This window comes from Rhinoderma darwinii, chromosome 2, assembly GCF_050947455.1.
Source record: "Rhinoderma darwinii isolate aRhiDar2 chromosome 2, aRhiDar2.hap1, whole genome shotgun sequence".
In the NCBI taxonomy this organism is placed as follows: domain Eukaryota; kingdom Metazoa; phylum Chordata; class Amphibia; order Anura; family Rhinodermatidae; genus Rhinoderma; species Rhinoderma darwinii.
Window position 1 is genome coordinate 9905637 of NC_134688.1, and position 19944 is coordinate 9925580.

The 19944-nt window shown below is 43.3% G+C and overlaps 1 protein-coding gene across 2 annotated transcripts in view; it reads left to right on the forward strand.

The window, feature by feature from the left end:
• The first annotated feature begins 2471 nt into the window (after window positions 1-2471).
• MOGAT2 (monoacylglycerol O-acyltransferase 2) overlaps window positions 2472-19944 on the forward strand; it is a 115773-nt gene continuing 98300 nt past the window's right edge. Inside the window, exon 1 of one of the 2 annotated variants that reach the window (XM_075851337.1) lies at window positions 2472-2580. In XM_075851337.1, coding sequence (XP_075707452.1) covers window positions 2505-2580 — 76 coding nt within the window. In that variant the 5' untranslated portion in view covers window positions 2472-2504. Of the gene's footprint in view, window positions 2581-10096; window positions 10281-19944 lie in introns of those variants that run through there. The other variant, XM_075851336.1, reaches the window with a different exon arrangement.

The window sequence follows — 19944 nt, forward strand, 5'->3', positions numbered from 1 at the left end:
GGGGCAGTATTATAGTAGTTATATTCTTGTATATAGGGGGCAGTATTATAGTAGTTATATTCTTGTATATAGGGGCAGTATTATAGTAGTTATATTCTTGTATATAGGGGCAGTATTATAGTAGTTATGTACTTGTATATAGGGGGCAGTATTATAGTAGTTATATTCTTGTATATAGTGAACAGTATTATAGTAGTTATATTCTTGTATATAGGGACAGTATTATAGTAGTTATATTCTTGTATGTAGGGGGAGTATTATAGTAGTTATATTCTTGTATATAGGGGGCAGTATTATAGTAGTTATATTATTGTATATAGTGAACAGTATTATAGTAGTTATATTCTTGTATATAGGGACAGTATTATAGTAGTTATATTCTTGTATGTAGGGGGAGTATTATAGTAGTTATATTCTTGTATATAGGGGGCAGTAGTATAGTAGTTATATTCTTGTATATAGGAGCAGTATTATAGTAGTTATATTCTTGTATATAGGGGTCAGTATTATAGTAGTTATATTCTTGTATGTAGGGGGAGTATTATAGTAGTTATATTCTTGTATATAGGGGCAGTATTATAGTAGTTATATTCTTGTATGTAGGGGGAGTATTATAGTAGTTATATTCTTGTATATAGGGGCAGTATTATAGTAGTTATGTACTTGTACATAGGGGGCAGTATTATAGTAGTTCTAATGGAGTAAAAGTCTTGTAACTGATGGCGGATCACTTTTGTGATCCAGAAAGTTTCTCAGAGCAGTTGTCCCTTGGTTTCCCCCCACTTGTTTTGGCAGCCCCTACACAGTTCATTACTCAGCAGGAGACACCATTGTACATTGCCGGAAACTTATCCCAGGGTAAAGCATTGATTCGTCCTGAGGCATGATGGGAGGGATATTCAGAAAATAATTATTACTACGATGTGTGACTTGTTTGATGTATATATCTCATCACTGGGGTTTTTATTCACAATTGGTCACTGGTTATGTTTAACCCTGTGCTGGCTATATAGGACCTTTTCATGCCCAGATCCCCCTCCCCCTCCTCCCTGTGGTGAGGAGTGGGCTTCTAGTAAATAATGAATGGTTCCTGTCACGCATGAATGGACATTTGTGGGAAAGTGCTGAGCTGGGAGAGCAGTATCTTTGTTACAGGAGGCCTATGTAGGGGGGGGGGGGATGGGAGGGGGTTTGGGGTCAGGGTGTTGGCTCAGCAGGTACTTGGCAGAAGAGCTGACAGCACAGGGAGAGGAGGACTGTTGGTTATTATTCCAGTATGATAGAAGAATCTGCAGTGTTATATAACAGATGCACCTGCAGTAAGTCACATCTATACACAGCCCCACCGGGAGCGTTATATACTGGGTAAGACATGGTACAATATATACTATGGATGGACTCACACCTTGTCTGTGGTGCAGCTCCAATTACATTGAAAATTGCTGTTGACTGAAATTTTATAGGCATATATAGTTGGTATAGGTATATGTAGTGGGTATAGGTACACGATATGGGCAAAAGTATGTGGACCCCCTGCTAATTATTGATTTCAAAGCCTCCCGTTTTATGTACAGTACAGTTTTCCCAGGCAGACCAATGTGTTTACATGGTTACAGACTACAAACAATCCCTGTGTAGTCTGATCCTTCAATCATGAGTTCCTCTGCTCCCTCTTGATAACCTACAAACAGTAGAAGAAGGGTCAGATGAAAGATAGAAAAACGGATCAGGATGCAGGATCAGACTACACAGGGTTTCTTTGTAGTCTGTTACCATGGAGACATAGATCTTTTTTTAGGAGCTGTAGACACAAATAGTGTTTGTGGCTACATTTTTAGATGAATTGGGGCATTAACAAATTGGTGGAAAACTCTACATAGAATTTGAGGTGCTTAGCAGATTATTACCTGGCCAAACATATGTGGTTTACATCTGATTATGACAACTTGAGGTTACTATAAATATGGGAGACTTGTGCTCATAACTGTACTGCTAGGAGTAGTAGTGAATATACATGGCTTGAAGCTGTGTTTGAATTTGATATTGCTGCATGGACGGTGATAAATCTGCACATTTTTTGTGTCTAGAAGTAAATATTCACACATAGGAGAGCTATACTTAATAAATGATATAATTCTGACTGTCTGCAGCCACCACTAGAGGGAGCTCACTGCATTTGGGAGCTGTATAAATCTGAAGTGAGCTCCCCCTAGTGGTGGCTCCAGGTAGCAACCATAAGAGTAATTTCAGTTCAATGCTAGGATGGCCCTTACTACAGATGTGTCTTCTGCCCCTATGGTAGGTTCACAACAGGGAAAGGGATGTTCTGAGATTAATCCTCACCAAAGAATATGCAACAAAAATCATTAACGTTGACAGCGCCACTGCATCATGTTCCTTGTTCCCCGAGGTGTTCGTTAATAATACAACAGGGGTCATTTCCTGAACATTTCAATCAATAGTCTTTGGTGTCCTCTTTACGGTCAGCCGCCCTGACCAGACAGATGACCTCTCCAGGACATAGAAGTGCTGAGCAAAGCACTGCGTCCCACCGCTGCATGGAGTATCATAGGTGGAGAGGTAAAGAGATATGATAGGTGTCATGTATGGTGGATTGTTTGTACCGTTTTCGTTATTTGTGCACTATGGGATGATATTATTTGGACTCTTTATGGTATTGTTATGCTTTTTCCACTATGCGCTATCTTGTGTGCACTGTATGGCAGTATTATTAGGGCACTTTATAGCACTGTTGTTTTCTACCCTATGGCGGCTGATTATTTGTGCACTGTATGACAGTATTATTAGGGCACTTTATAGCACTGTTGTTTTCTACCCTATGGCGGCTGATTATTTGTGTTCTGTATGGCAGTATTATTAGGGCACTTTATAGCACTGTTGTTTTCTACCCTATAGCGGCTGATTATTTGTGCACTGTATGGCAGTATTATTAGGGCACTTTACAGCACTGTTGTTTTGTACCCTATGGCGGCGGATTATTCGTGCACTGTATGGCAGTATTATTAGGGCACTTTATAGCACTGTTGTTTTCTACCCTATGGCGGCTGATTATTTGTGTTCTGTATGGCAGTATTATTAGGGCACTTTATAGCACTGTTGTTTTCTACCCTATGGCGACTGATTATTTGTGCACTGTATGGCAGTATTATTAGGGCACTTTATAGCACTGTTGTTTTGTACCCTATGGCGGCTGATTATTTGTGCACTGTATGGCAGTATTATTAGGGCACTTTACAGCACTGTTGTTTTCTACCCTATGGCGGCTGATTATTTGTGCACTGTATGGCAGTATTATTAGGGCACTTTACAGCACTGTTGTTTTCTACCCTATGGCGGCTGATTATTTGTGTTCTGTATGGCAGTATTATTAGGGCACTTTACAGCACTGTTGTTTTGTACCCTATGGCGGCTGATTATTTGTGCACTGTATGGCAGTATTATTAGGGCACTTTATAGCACTGTTGTTTTCTACCCTATGGCGGCTGATTATTTGTGCACTGTATGGCAGTATTATTAGGGCACTTTACAGCACTGTTGTTTTGTACCCTATGGCGGCTGATTATTTGTGTTCTGTATGGCAGTATTATTAGGGCACTTTACAGCACTGTTGTTTTGTACCCTATGGCGGCTGATTATTTGTGCACTGTATGGCAGTATTATTAGGGCACTTTACAGCACTGTTGTTTTCTACCCTATGGCGGCTGATTATTTGTGCACTGTATGGCATTATTATTAGGGCACTTTACAGCACTGTTGTTTTCTACCCTATGGCGGCTGATTATTTGTGTTCTGTATGGCAGTATTATTAGGGCACTTTATAGCACTGTTGTTTTCTACCCTATGGCGGCGGATTATTTGTGTTCTGTATGGCAGTATTATTAGGGCACTTTACAGCACTGTTGTTTTTGTACCCTATGGCGGCTGATTATTTGTGCACTGTATGGCAGTATTATTAGGGCACTTTATAGCACTGTTGTTTTGTACCCTATGGCGGCTGATTATTTGTGCACTGTATGGCAGTATTATTAGGGCACTTTATAGCACTGTTGTTTTCTACCCTATGGCGGCTGATTATTTGTGCACTGTATGGCAGTATTATTAGGGCACTTTATAGCACTGTTGTTTTCTACCCTATGGCGGCTGATTATTTGTGTTCTGTATGGCAGTATTATTAGGGCACTTTACAGCACTGTTGTTTTGTACCCTATGGCGGCTGATTATTTGTGCACTGTATGGCAGTATTATTAGGGCACTTTATAGCACTGTTGTTAGGTACCCTATGGCGGCGGATTATTTGTGCACTGTATTGCGCTTTTAGGTATTTACTTTATGGTACTATTATATGGACACTTTAGTATTATGTGCACGCTATATGATATATAAAAATAAGCTACAACTCACTCAAGCTCCCTCTACCAATGTTTGCCCCCAAATTACCAGCCAGAGTGTCCCTACAAATGCCAACCACATTGCCAACATCAATTGAAGAAAGCTTTCCAAGTGGTGACACTCATTTTGGGGGGTATTTTTTTAAACAAAATCAAGAATATATTCCCTTGACATGGTGCATGTGAATGCAGAGTACTTAGGCACAATATGGCACTATTAATTGGGTGGTACTACAGTCTCTTTACCCCCATTGCCCTCCTTTCAGCCAGTAGTCCTATTATGATGTAGGACCGATTACTTGACTCCACTGGGGCCACTTTATCTTGAAGCTCTGGTTCTGCATAAATGACTGGTTTACCGCCCCCCTTAATGCCAACCCTGATAATGAAAATGATTTTACACTAGATATTGTTATGATAGATTGAAGAAGTGGAGGTTCGCTTGTGCTCCGATTAACTGCAGAGAACTGAACGTCAGATTATTTCCTGCTCTTGATGAATAAAAGTCAGCCCAGTTAATAAAGAAAATGATAGACTAATGTTATTTTTGAAGAATTATTAAAAAAAGTATTCTTTAGACTGCCATCTAGTGGACAAGATGGTGAAGTGCAAAAAAAATCATCACAAACTGGAATAGACCCCCCTTAACCCCTTAGTGACCAGCCTATTTTAGTCCTTAATGAGAAAGCTATTTTTTTACGTTTTTCCATCATCTCATTCAAAGATTTATAACATTTTTATTTTTGCGTCGACATAGCTGTATAATGTCTTGTTTTTTGCGGGACAAGTTGTATTTTTTTAATAGCACCATTTATTCATTAACTATTATGATATTTTTTGGGGGGGGAATAGAAAAAAAACCAGACATTTCGCCACTCTTTTTTGCGTCCCAATTTTACACCGTTTCCCCTGTGGTATAAATAACACAATAACTTTATTCAGCGAGTCGTTACAATTTATCGAGTTTTCCAAAATTATTTGATTTTGTGTCTCCATATTTGAAGAGCCATAACTTTTTTATTTTTCCGCTGATGCAGCTGTTTGAGGGATTTTTTTTGTGTAACGACTTGTAGTTTTTACTGGTACCATTTTGGAGTAGATGCGACTTTTTGCTAATTTTTATCACATTTTCTTTAAGGCAGGATGTACAGAAAACAGCAATTCTCGCATTGTTTTTTATTTTATTGTTTACGGTGTTCGCCGAGCGGGTTAAATAACATAAAAGCTTTATAGTTTGGGTCATTATGGACGCGGCGATACCAAATATGTGTAACTTTTTTACTTTTTTTTTTTTTATAATAATGCATTTTGTAGGGGGCAAAAGTGGGTTTTTCATTTTTTTTTTTACTTTGAATTTGTATTTATTTATTATTAACTTTATTAAACTTTTTTTTACTTTTTTACTAGTCCCACTAGGGGACTTCACTATGCGATCACCTGATCGCTTTTATAATACACTGCAGTACTTTTGTATTGCGGTGTATTCAGTGGCGGATTATCATTATGGCGGTTCGTGCGGCTGCCCGGGGCACAAGGCTCCCAGGGGGCCCATAGCCACCCGAACCCCATCATGCCCAGTGGCGTCGCTAGCACCGGAGGGAGCCCCGGTGCCAGGACTGTGAGGGCAGCTTCGTTCCTACTTAGCATCCGTGGTCTATGCTGCTTTAGAAGCTCCCCCTCCAGCCTCCTTCCCTGCTCTAAACATCTCTCCTCCTGCTGCTAGCTGTCGGGACATGGGGGAGAGTAGACTGTCGGCGGGCTCTGTGTCGGGCTGTGAGCAGGAGAAGAGCTGCAGTGAAGACTCACAAATATCCTACATAAAAGGTAAGTGCATGTGTGTTTACAATGTGTACTTTATATGTGTATAATGTGCATACTCATGTGTGTCTGTGATGTGTATAATGTGTGTGTGTGTGTGTGTGTATATAATGTGTATGTATATATATATATATATATATATATATATATATATTTCTGCAGCAATTCCGCAGAAACTAGCAGAATTTTTGCTGCAGAAAATGGTGCGTATTTTGCTGCGTTTTTCTCAATGTTGGGAGATGGTGACGTCTCCTCTGAAAAAACGCAGCAATTCTGTCCACTTTCCGCAGCAGGAATTGACATGCTGCAGTACCAGAAATACGCACCACAGGAAAAAATGTCTGGTCGGAAATTTTACGCAGCGTCTGGATGAGATTTGGTAAATTTCACTCACTTTGCTGCTACCGTATTCTGCGTATTTTCCGGGCGGAAAATACGCAGCAATTCCGTTAAGTGAGGACAAGCCCTAATACAGTAGCAGCAGAGTAGATTAGATGTGAACCATTCTCTTCCACACGCAGCGTAAATGATAAGTGGGAAATAAAAAGCTGCGGTGCGGTTTTTTATTCCGCAGCATGTCAATTGTATTTGCGTAAACGCTGCTCATTTGTTTATGGTTTTCCCCATTTAATTCAATGGGGAGGTAAAATCTGCAACAAATAACAGATGTTATGTAAAAACGCAATTTAGAAAAAATAAAAATCTTATACTTGCCCAGAATTCTGTTTCTTGGTCCAGGCCGGCCTCCTGGGATGACGTTTCACCCCATGTGACCGCTGCAGCCAATCACAGGCCAATCACAGGCTGCAGCAGCCATATGGGATAAAATGTCATCCCAGGGCTGCACTGTAGCGACGCTGTGTAGCACTATATACAGGGAGAGGGGGCTGTGTAGTGCTATATACAGGGGGAGGAGGGCTGTGTAGAACTATATACAAGGGGGGGAGCGCTGTGTGGCCCTATATGCAAGGGGGAGCGCTGTGTGGCACTATATATAAGGAAGGGAGTGCTGTGTGGCACTATATACAAGGGGGGAGTGCTGTGTGGCACTATATACAAGGGGGGAGTGCTGTGTGGCACTATATACAAGGGGGGGAGCGCTGTGTGGCACTATATATAAGGAAGGGAGTGCTGTGTGGCACTATATACAAGGGGGGGAGCGCTGTGTGGCACTATATATAAGGAAGGGAGTGCTGTGTGGCACTATATACAAGGGGGGAGCGCTGTGTGGCACTATATACAAGGGGGGAGCGCTGTGTGGCACTATATACAAGGGGGGAGCGCTGTGTGGCACTATATACAAGGGGGGAGCGCTGTGTGGCACTATATACAAGGGGGGGCTGTATAGCGCTATTCACTGCTGAACCAGAAACACTTGTGTAAATGGAGTAAAAGGCCTTGAGGAAGCGTGTATGCACGTGAAACGGCCGTAAGCTAATTCCACATCCTGACCGAGATCCAGAAATAAAGAAGTTTGTTGAATATCCGGTGAGTGCCTCGATAATTTCTACTTGTTCTATATATAAGGGGGAGTGCTGTGTGATGCTATCTATAGGGGGCTGTGTGATGCTATCTATAGGGGGCTGTGTGATGCTATCTATAGGGGGCTGTGTGATGCTATCTATAGGGGGCTGTGTGATGCTATCTATAGGGGGCTGTGTGATGCTATCTATAGGGGGCTGTGTGATGCTATCTACAGGGGGTGTGTGTGTGGCTCTATCTACAGGGGGTGTGTGTGTGGCGCTATCTACAGGGGGTGTGTGTGTGGCTCTATCTACAGGGGTGTGTGTGGCTCTAGCTACATGGGGGGTTGGCGCTGTGTCCCTGCACAGTGTGATACTGTCAGTATGTAGGGACACATCCCTGTGGAAGGGGAATCGTAACACCCATTTGTTAATGCTTGTGCAAAAAGGTAGTGTTAGCAATAGTTACAGCGCGGCAGGGTGGCTGTGGAGAAGGGGGGCCCAAATTTGGGTAACAGCCCAGGGCCCATGGTCTTCTTAATCCGCCACTGGGTGTATTACTGCTTGTCTGTGTAAAACGGACAGGCATATGCTAGGCCATGCCTCTGGCATGTCCTAGCAGGCATTAACTAGAGTCAGACCTGGGGTCTTTATTAGGCCCCCGGCTGCCATAGAAATGCCAGCACCCTGCGATTGCATTGCAGGGTGCCGGTGGGGTTTGAGAGGGATGCACCTCCCTCCAAAACCACTCCGATGCAACGTCCGCTATTGAGCGTCGTATCTGAGGGGTTAAACATGCAGGATCGATACTGATATCGATCTCGCCCGGCGGTGTTTGTTTATTCCGATATAGTGCCATAAAAAGGCCACTGCATCGGAATAAAGCCCGTTCGTGGCAGCCGTAGAAACACCTATGGGCAGTCACTAACAGGTTAAATGAGGACATACTCTTATAGCGGTGAGGTAGTAGATGCATTTACACCCACCACAAGCTTCCCGTAGTAATGATTATTATATACCCCAAATCTCACTGAGACCTCTCGGCCAATCAGAGGCACAGAAAGGGCCTTTGACATGGATATATGTCACGGTCACAGGGTATGTGGACCCACTAGGCCGCTCCGCCGTAGCAGAGAGGCAGCTGGCCTAGTCACAGTCTATACAAGAGTCTATAGCAGTTCGTAACACACGGGTATCTGAACTAGTCCAGACAGTGGCTGAGGCCTCAGCACGGATGGAGGTGGGTGCAGCAGGTTGCACCAGACATGGCGAATAATAATAGACGTGGCAGAAGACACTGGACGTGGCAAACGACAGCAGGTGCAGTAGAACACAGCACGGGATACAGGTAACAGGGAACGGGTAACAACTGGAACTGGGAAACACTAAGGGACCATTTGCAAGACTGACATGGGATACACTGACAACGCTCAGGCAAGGATCAGAAGGGCAGGGCCCTTCTTATAGTCCAGGAAATCATGTGTAGTTGATAATGATGATTTCCAAATGTGCACGCGCTGGCCCTTTAAGACCGGGCACGAGCGTGTACGTGCACCATACGGGACACAGCGGACTGGAGCGGAAGTGAGCGCTGGCGTCTCCTAGGAAGGAGAGGTTAAATCTGGTCGTTACAGCAGAGTGTCCGCTGTAGTATACGGTGCCGTCACCCCGCCAAACATGTAAGGTGGTCTGCAGAAATACACGGCGGATGTTGGGGAAGGGTTAAAAGTCACAGAACCTAATAAATGGAGATAACTAAATCATCATAATGTAATGAAAAGTTCTGCCAATTACTAATATACTTTCTGTTTCAATTCCCTGCCATTTTCAGCATCTCTGCTTGCTGTCAGTAAAGAAAAACATTCTCTTTATAATATCCAGAGCAGGGGTGCAGTTACACAGGGTGCAGAGACACCCGTACATGGTGCCAGAGGGGGCCCAAAGACGCCCGTATTATACATGAGGCGGTAGGTGGGGGCCCAGTTACAGATGTTGCATTTGGTCCCTGATCCAGAGGCTGAAAACCTGTCCTGACCTGATACTTCTCACAGCTGATGGTTTGTTGCACTTGTTCCAGTCTACGCAATCCTCTGTGAGGTAAACAGACTGAACACTAGACTGATACATTTGACCTGCACTGATACATTGTAACAAACTATCAGCACTTCAAAGAAATGAGTTTAATGCATAGAGCAAAATCCTTTATATTGAATTGCAGATCAGTTCTGTGCCTCCATGGGTTAATTACGATGATAAGTTTGCGCTTATTTGGCAGGTCGGTGCAGGGCCGCATGGATCTGTATAATCTCCGGGCTGATAACGGAGTGGCTGACATCACAAATCGTCAGTCCCATGTGCAAACACGGCCGGCTGGAGTCTTCACCTCACCCAGCAGAGCCGCGTTCACATTGCGACACGTCGTCTAGTATCAGGCAGACTTTGAACCCCAATATCCAGTCCGCAGGAGATCTCCGTGTACGACGCTGCGCTCACAACATGGCCATTGAATTTGCCTCGCGGTCCATTCCCCTAGAACGGCGGCTGCAGACGGTGGCCGTGCTCCAGTGGGTTTATTCCTTCCTGGCTCTGGGTAAGAACCTGCGCTCTGTATTATAGCTTCTGTCTTAAAGGTACAGTCCACAGGTAGGTATATACTGTATACAGCAGGGGCTGATCCTATGGAAAGCGAGGTGTATGGGAGGCCCCGTTCATCGGCCGATCTGCTATTTTATGCAGAATTAAAATCCATCGTTGCCGGCAGCGCATATTCTTGTGTAATGCGGGAGATACGCTGCCGACATGATGAAAATGTATGAGGATCGGCGGAAGGAGCGCTCGTCCCTATACACAAGCGGTCATTGAAAGGAACAAACGAGCGCCGATCAACGCGCTGTCTCGTGATCGCTACTCGTTTACACGGCGCACATCGGGCTGTATTAATAGGACCATGGGGTAAGTTCACACAGGGCGGATACGCTGCGTAAAGGAGACAGCGTGTGGACCATGGCGGGCGCAGGGAGTTATGGCCGGAAAACCGCACCAAATTGTATGCTGCGGAAAACAGAAGGGGGAGGGGGAAAAAAACGGACGTGCTTATCCGTGGAACGTCCTGTAGCCCGGCCTCCTGGGATGACGTTTTATCCCATGTGACCGCTCTAGGCTGTGATTGGCTGCAGCGGTCACATGGGATGCAACGTTATCCCAGGAGACTGGTAAGTATAAGATTTTTTTTTCTGAGTTGCGATTTCTGCGATGGAATCGCAGGTTTTGCGGCGCAAAAATCGCAATATCTTCTATTTATTGCGGGTTTTACCTCCCCATTAAATGGGGAAAATCCGCAACAAAAAAACAGCGATTACGCAAATACAATTGACGAGCTGCGGAATAAAGCACCGCCCCGCAGGTCAATTTCTAAGTGTTTTTTTCCGCTAATCATTTACGCAGCGTGTGGAGGAGATGTGTATAAATGTCATCCCCTCCGCTGCTACTGTAAGGCCCTGTTCACACTCTTAACAAAAAACGGATGTAAAATACAGAGCTTTTCAAGGGAAAACCGCCCCTGATTTTCAGGCGTTTTTTGATGCGTTGTTTACGGACGTTTTTGGAACCGTTTTTCTATTGACCCAATGAAGAACGGCTCCAAATACGGCTCAAGAAGTGACATGCGCTTCTTTTTTACGTGGCTTTCTTTACACGCCGTTTTTAAAAACGGCCACATAATAAACGCCCCGTGCGAACGGAATGCCGTTTTTCCCATTAAAATCAATGGGCAGATGTTTGGAGGCGTTCAGCCCCCGTATTTTCAGACGTTTTTCGGGGCGTTTACGGCCCGAAAAACAGTCGAAAATAATCTGTGTTAAAATAACCTCATGCTGCAGATTTTCCGCAACGGCATCCGTTGCAGAGAATCCGCAGTATTTGCGCCACGTGTGAACCCAGTCTTAGCCTATCATGTGTGATACTGTGTGCTGAGCTGTATATCTAATCCTATCATGTGTGATACTGTCTGCTGAGCTGTGTATCTAATCCTATCATGTGTGATACTGTCTGCTGAGCTGTGTATCTAATCCTATCATGTGTGATACTGTGCAGAGCTGTGTATCTAATCCTATCATGTGTGATACTGTCTGCTGAGCTGTGTATCTAATCCTATCATGTGTGATACTGTCTGCTGAGCTGTGTATCTAATCCTATCATGTGTGATACTGTCTGCTGAGCTGTGTATCTAATCCTATCATGTGTGATACTGTCTGCTGAGCTGTGTATCTAATCCTATCATGTGTGATACTGTCTGCTGAGCTGTATCTAATCCTATCATGTGTGATACTGTCTGCTGAGCAGTGTATCTAATCCTATCATGTGTGATACTGTATGCTGAGCAGTGTATCTAATCCTATCATGTGTGATACTGTCTGCTGAGCCTTTGTATCTAATCCTATCATGTGTGATACTTTCTGCTGAGCTATGTATCTAATCCTATCATGTGTGATACTGTATGCTGAGCAGTGTATCTAATCCTATCATGTGTGATACTGTCTGCTGAGCCATGTATCTAATCCCATCATGTGTGATACTGTCTGCTGAGCTGCTGTATCTAATCCTATCATGTGTGATACTGTCTGCTGAGCTGTGTATCTAATCTTATCCAGTGTGATACTGTCTGCTGAGCTGTGTATCTAATCCTATCATGTGTGATACAGTCTGCTGAGCTGTATATCTAATCCTATCATGTGTGATACTGTCTACAGAGCTGTGTATCTAATCCTATCATGTGTGATACAGTCTGCTGAGCTGTATATCTAATCCTATCATGTGTGATACTGTCTACAGAGCTGTGTATCTAATCCTATCATGTGTGATACTGTCTGCTGAGCTGTATATCTAATCCTATCATGTGTGATACTGTCTGCTGAACTGTGTATCTAATCCTATCATGTGTGATACTGTCTGCTGAGCTGTGTATCTAATCCTATCATGTGTGATACTGTCTGCTGAGCTGTGTATGTAATCCTATCATGTGTAATACTGTCTGCTGAGCTGTGTATCTAATCCTATCATGTGTGATACTGTCTGCTGAGCTGTGTATCTAATCCTATCATGTGTGATACTGTCTGCTGAGCTGTGTATCTAATCCTATCATGTGTGATACTGTCTGCTGAGCTGTGTATCTAATCCTATCATGTGTGATACTGTCTGCTGAGCTGCTGTATCTAATCCTATCATGTGTGATACTGTATGCCGAGCAGTGTATCTAATCCTATCATGTGTGATACTGTCTGCTGAGCCATGTATCTAATCCCATCATGTGTGATACTGTCTGCTGAGCTGCTGTATCTAATCCTATCATGTGTGATACTGTCTGCTGAGCTGTGTATCTAATCCTATCATGTGTGATACTGTCTGCTGAGCTGTGTATCTAATCTTATCCAGTGTGATACTGTCTGCTGAGCTGTGTATCTAATCCTATCATGTGTGATACTGTCTGCTGAGCTGCTGTATCTAATCCTATCATGTGTGATACTGTCTGCTGAGCCGTGTATCTAATCCTATCATGTGTGATACTGTCTGCTGAGCTGTGTATCTAATCCTATCATGTGTGATACTGTCTGCTGAGCTGTGTATCTAATCCTATCATGTGTGATACTGTCTGCTGAGCTGTATCTCATCCTATCATGTGTGATACTGTCTGCTGAGCTGTGTATCTAATCCTATCATGTGTGATACTGTTTGCTGAGCTGTGTATCTAATCCTATCATGTGTGATACGGTCTGCTGTGCCACTGTATCTAATCCTATCATGTGTGATACTGTTTGCTGAGCTGTGTATCTAATACTATCATGTGTGATACTGTCTGCTGAGCCATGTATCTAATCCTATCATGTGTGATACTGTCTGCTGAGCTGTGTATCTAATCCTATCATGTGTGATACTGTCTGCTGAGCTGTGTATCTAATCCTATCATGTGTTATACTGTCTGCTGAGCTGTGTATCTAATCCTATCATGTGTGATACTGTCTGCTGAGACACTGTATCTAATCCTATCATGTGTGATACTATCTGCTGAGCCACTGTATCTAATCCTATCATGTGTGATACTGTCTGCTGTGCCACTGTATCTAATCCTATCATGTGTGATACTGTCTGCTGAGCTGTGTATCTAATCCTATCATGTGTGATACTGTTTGCTGAGCTGTGTATCTAATCCTATCATGTGTGATACTGTCTGCTGAGCTCTGTATCTAATCCTATCATGTGTGATACTGTCTGCTGAGCCGTGTATCTAATCCTATCATGTGTGATACTGTCTGCTGAGCTGTGTATCTAATCCTATCATGTGTGATACTGTCTGCTGAGCTGTCTATCTAATCTTATCCAGTGTGATACTGTCTGCTGAGCAGTGTATCTAATCCTATCATGTGTGGTACTGTCTGCTGAGCTGTGTATCTAATCCTATCATGTGTGATACTGTCTGCTGAGCTGTGTATCTAATCCTACCATGTGTGATACTGTCTGCTGAGCTGTGTATCTAATCCTATCATGTGTTATACTGTCTGCTGAGCTGTGTATCTAATCCTATCATGTGTGATACTGTCTGCTGAGCCACTGTATCTAATCCTATCATGTGTGATACTGTCTGCTGAGCTGTGTATCTAATCCTATCATGTGTGATACTGTCTGCTGAGCTGTATCTCATCCTATCATGTGTGATACTGTCTGCTGAGCTGTGTATCTAAGCCTATCTTGTGTGATACTGTCTGCTGAGCTGTGTATCTAATCCTATCATGTGTGATACTGTCTGCTGAGCTGTGTATCTAATCCTATCATGTGTGATACTGTCTGCTGAGCCGTGTATCTAATCCTATCATGTGTGATACTGTCTGCTGAGCTGTGTATCTAATCCTATCATGTGTGATACTGTCTGCTGAGCTGTGTATCTAATCCTATCATGTGTGATACTGTCTGCTGAGCTGTATCTCATCCTATCATGTGTGATACTGTCTGCTGAGCTGTGTATCTAATCCTATCATGTGTGATACTGTCTGCTGAGCTGTGTATCTAATCCTATCATGTGTGATACTGTCTGCTGAGCTGTGTATCTAATCCTATCATGTGTGATACGGTCTGCTGTGCCACTGTATCTAATCCTATCATGTGTGATACTGTTTGCTGAGCTGTGTATCTAATACTATCATGTGTGATACTGTCTGCTGAGCTGTGTATCTAATCCTATCATGTGTTATACTGTCTGCTGAGCTGTGTATCTAATCCTATCATGTGTGATACTGTCTGCTGAGACACTGTATCTAATCCTATCATGTGTGATACTATCTGCTGAGCCACTGTATCTAATCCTATCATGTGTGATACTGTCTGCTGTGCCACTGTATCTAATCCTATCATGTGTGATACTGTCTGCTGAGCTGTGTATCTAATCCTATCATGTGTGATACTGTTTGCTGAGCTGTGTATCTAATCCTATCATGTGTGATACTGTCTGCTGAGCTCTGTATCTAATCCTATCATGTGTGATACTGTCTGCTGAGCCGTGTATCTAATCCTATCATGTGTGATACTGTCTGCTGAGCTGTGTATCTAATCCTATCATGTGTGATACTGTCTGCTGAGCTGTCTATCTAATCTTATCCAGTGTGATACTGTCTGCTGAGCAGTGTATCTAATCCTATCATGTGTGGTACTGTCTGCTGAGCTGTGTATCTAATCCTATCATGTGTGATACTGTCTGCTGAGCTGTATCTCATCCTATCATGTGTGATACTGTCTGCTGAGCTGTGTATCTAAGCCTATCTTGTGTGATACTGTCTGCTGAGCTGTGTATCTAATCCTATCATGTGTGATACTGTCTGCTGAGCTGTGTATCTAATCCTATCATGTGTGATACTGTCTGCTGAGCTGTGTATCTAATCCTATCATGTGTGATACTGGCTGCTGAGCTGTGTATCTAATATTATCATGTGTGATACTGTCTGCTGTGCCACTGTATCTAATCCTATCATGTGTGATACTGTCTGCTGAGCCGTGTATCTAATCCTATCATGTGTGATACTGTCTGCTGAGCTGTGTATCTAATCCTATCATGTGTGATACTATCTGCTGAGCCATGTATCTAATCCTATCATGTGTGATACTGTCTGCTGAGCTGTGTATCTAATCCTATCATGTGTGATACTGTCTGCTGAGCTGTGTATCTAATCCTATCATGTGTGATACTGTTTGCTGAGCTGTGTATCTAATCCTATCATGTGTGATACTGTCTGCTGAGCTGTGTATCTAATCCTATCATGTGTGATACTGTCTGCTGAGCTGCTGTATCTAATCCTATCATGTGTGATACTGTCTGCTGAGCTGCTGTATCTAATCCTATCATGTGTGATACTGTCTGCTGAGCTGTGTATCTGATCCTATCATGTGTGATACTGTCTGCTGAGCTGTGTATCTAATCCTATCATGTGTGATACTGTCTGCTGAGCTGTGTATCTAATCCTATCATGTGTGATACTGTCTGCTGTGCCACTGTATCTAATCCTATCATGTGTGATACTGTCTGCTGAGCTGTGTATCTAATCCTATCATGTGTGATACTATCTGCTGAGCCATGTATCTAATCCTATCATGTGTGATACTGTCTGCTGAGCTGTGTATCTAATCCTATCATGTGTGATACTGTCTGCTGAGCTGTGTATCTAATCCTATCATGTGTGATACTGTTTGCTGAGCTGTGTATCTAATCCTATCATGTGTGATACTGTCTGCTGAGCTGTGTATCTAATCCTATCATGTGTGATACTGTCTGCTGAGCTGCTGTATCTAATCCTATCATGTGTGATACTGTCTGCTGAGCTGCTGTATCTAATCCTATCATGTGTGATACTGTCTGCTGAGCTGTGTATCTGATCCTATCATGTGTGATACTGTCTGCTGAGCTGTGTATCTAATCCTATCATGTGTGATACTGTCTGCTGAGCTGTATCTAATCCTATCATGTGTGATACTGTCTACTGAGCCGCTGTATCTAATCCTATCATGTGTGATACTGTCTGCTGAGCTGTGTATCTAATCCTTTAATGTGTGATACTGTCTGCTGAGCTGTGTATCTAATCCTATCATGTGTGATACTGTCTGCTGAGCTGTATCTCATCCTATCATGTGTGATACTGTCTGCTGAGCTGTGTATCTAAGCCTATCTTGTGTGATACTGTCTGCTGAGCTGTGTATCTAATCCTATCATGTGTGATACTGTCTGCTGAGCTGTGTATCTAATCCTATCATGTGTGATACTGTCTGCTGAGCTGTGTATCTAATCCTATCATGTGTGATACTGTCTGCTGAGCTGTGTATCTAATCCTATCATGTGTGATACTGTCTGCTGTGCCACTGTATCTAATCCTATCATGTGTGATACTGTCTGCTGAGCTGTGTATCTAATCCTATCATGTGTGATACTGTCTGCTGAGCTGTGTATCTAATCCTATCATGTGTGATACTGTCTGCTGTGCCACTGTATCTAATCCTATCATGTGTGATACTGTCTGCTGAGCTGTGTATCTAATCCTATCATGTGTGATACTATCTGCTGAGCCATGTATCTAATCCTATCATGTGTGATACTGTCTGCTGAGCTGTGTATCTAATCCTATCATGTGTGATACTGTCTGCTGAGCTGTGTATCTAATCCTATCATGTGTGATACTGTCTGCTGAGCTGTGTATCTAATCCTATCATGTGTGATACTGTCTGCTGAGCTGTGTATCTAATCCTATCATGTGTGATACTGTCTGCTGAGCTGTGTATCTAATCCTATCATGTGTGATACTATCTGCTGAGCCATGTATCTAATCCTATCATGTGTGATACTGTCTGCTGAGCTGTGTATCTAATCCTATCATGTGTGATACTGTCTGCTGAGCCATGTATCTAATCCTATCATGTGTGATACTGTCTGCTGAGCTGCTGTATCTAATCCTATCATGTGTGATACTATCTGCTGAGCCATGTATCTAATCCTATCATGTGTGATACTGTCTGCTGAGCTGTGTATCTAATCCTATCATGTGTGATACTGTCTGCTGAGCTGTGTATCTAATCCTATCATGTGTGATACTGTCTGCTGTGCCACTGTATCTAATCCTATCATGTGTGATACTGTCTGCTGAGCTGTGTATCTAATCCTATCATGTGTGATACTATCTGCTGAGCCATGTATCTAATCCTATCATGTGTGATACTGTCTGCTGAGCTGTGTATCTAATCCTATCATGTGTGATACTGTCTGCTGAGCTGTGTATCTAATCCTATCATGTGTGATACTGTCTGCTGAGCTGTGTATCTAATCCTATCATGTGTGATACTGTCTGCTGAGCTGTGTATCTAATCCTATCATGTGTGATACTGTCTGCTGAGCTGTGTATCTAATCCTATCATGTGTGATACTGTCTGCTGAGCCATGTATCTAATCCTATCATGTGTGATACTGTCTGCTGAGCTGCTGTATCTAATCCTATCATGTGTGATACTATCTGCTGAGCCATGTATCTAATCCTATCATGTGTGATACTGTCTGCTGAGCTGTGTATCTAATCCTATCATGTGTGATACTGTCTGCTGAGCTGTGTATCTAATCCTATCATGTGTGATACTGTCTGCTGAGCTGCTGTATCTAATCCTATCATGTGTGATACTGTCTGCTGAGCTCTGTATCTAATCCTATCATGTGTGATACTGTCTGCTGAGCTGTGTATCTAATCCTATCATGTGTAATACTGTCTGCTGAGCTGTGTATCTAATCCTATCATGTGTGATACTGTCTGCTGAGCTGTGTATCTAATCCTATCATGTGTGATACTGTCTGCTGAGCTGCTGTATCTAATCCTATCATGTGTGATACTGTCTGCTGAGCTGTATCTAATCCTATCATGTGTGATACTGTCTGCTGAGTCAGTATATCTAAGCCTATCATGTGTGATACTGTCTGCTGAGCCACTGTATCTAATCCTATCATGTGTGATACTGTCTGCTGAGTCAGTATATCTAAGCCTATCATGTGTGATACTGTCTGCTGAGCCACTGTATCTAATCCTATCATGTGTGATACTGTCTGCTGAGTCAGTATATCTAAGCCTATCATGTATGATACTGTGATGAGGATTCAGTGTATCTAAGCCTAAGTCTATACTCGGAGGATAGACTGACAAGAAAGCCTAAGGGTATGTGCACACACACTAATTACGTCCGTAATTGACGGACGTATTTCGGCCGCAAGTCCCGGACCGAACACAGTGCAGGGAGCCGGGCTCCTAGCATCATAGTTATGTAGGACGCTAGGAGTCGCTGCAGGACAACTGTCCCGTACTGTAATCATGTTTTCAGTACGGGACAGTAGTTCATCGGAGAGGCAGGGACTCCTAGCATCGTACATAAGTATGATGCTAGGAGCCCGGCTCCCTGCACTGTGTTCGGTCCGGGACTTGCGGCCGAAATACGTCCGTCAAATACGGACGTAATTAGTGTGTGTGCACATACCCTTAAAGTGATTGTCCACACGGGTTGTCACCCAGCTTTCCTAGAATCCTGAAGGTAAATCCTGCTTAGTTTTGCAGGTACCCCCCACCCCCCATTACCTCTGGTCAGCGCTCTAGGACTGGCGGCATGTTATTATACGCGTCACCAGATCTTACCGTCCCAGCAGCCAGAGAGGACAAGATGGCGGCCAGGACCCTGCGCTGAATCGGGGATTTCCCTGTTTTAATCTATTTATAATGGAGCATTTTAAGAGGGGTCCAGCTGGGGAGGGGGATGGGCACGACGTGACATTTTGTCTTCCTGCCGGAGTTTTTCCTTCATCGTCCATCCACTTTATCGGATTACTGATATAAATATATGGCGGTGGCGTCGCCTCTGCGACCTGACAGCGTCTCCTATACAAGTGACATAGGGGAGTCTGGACGAGACATCTCATAAATAATAGATCTGATAATGCGCCTGAGACTCCACACTTAAGATCTGGCTGCACCTGCGCCCAATGCGAGGGGCGCCAGGAGACCGTAACATGAAACATAATAATCCCCCTTTAAAAATAATAAACAAGCCGCGTTCTACTTTCTCACTGCTGAGTTGTTGTTGCAGTGTATCAGTGTAGTAAGAGTTCTCAACCTGCAGTCCAGGGAAGAAAAAAAGAACTGTGCTGCTGCTGTGTTTACACATAGAATTACCAACGATATATTGTAACCAACCTTCAG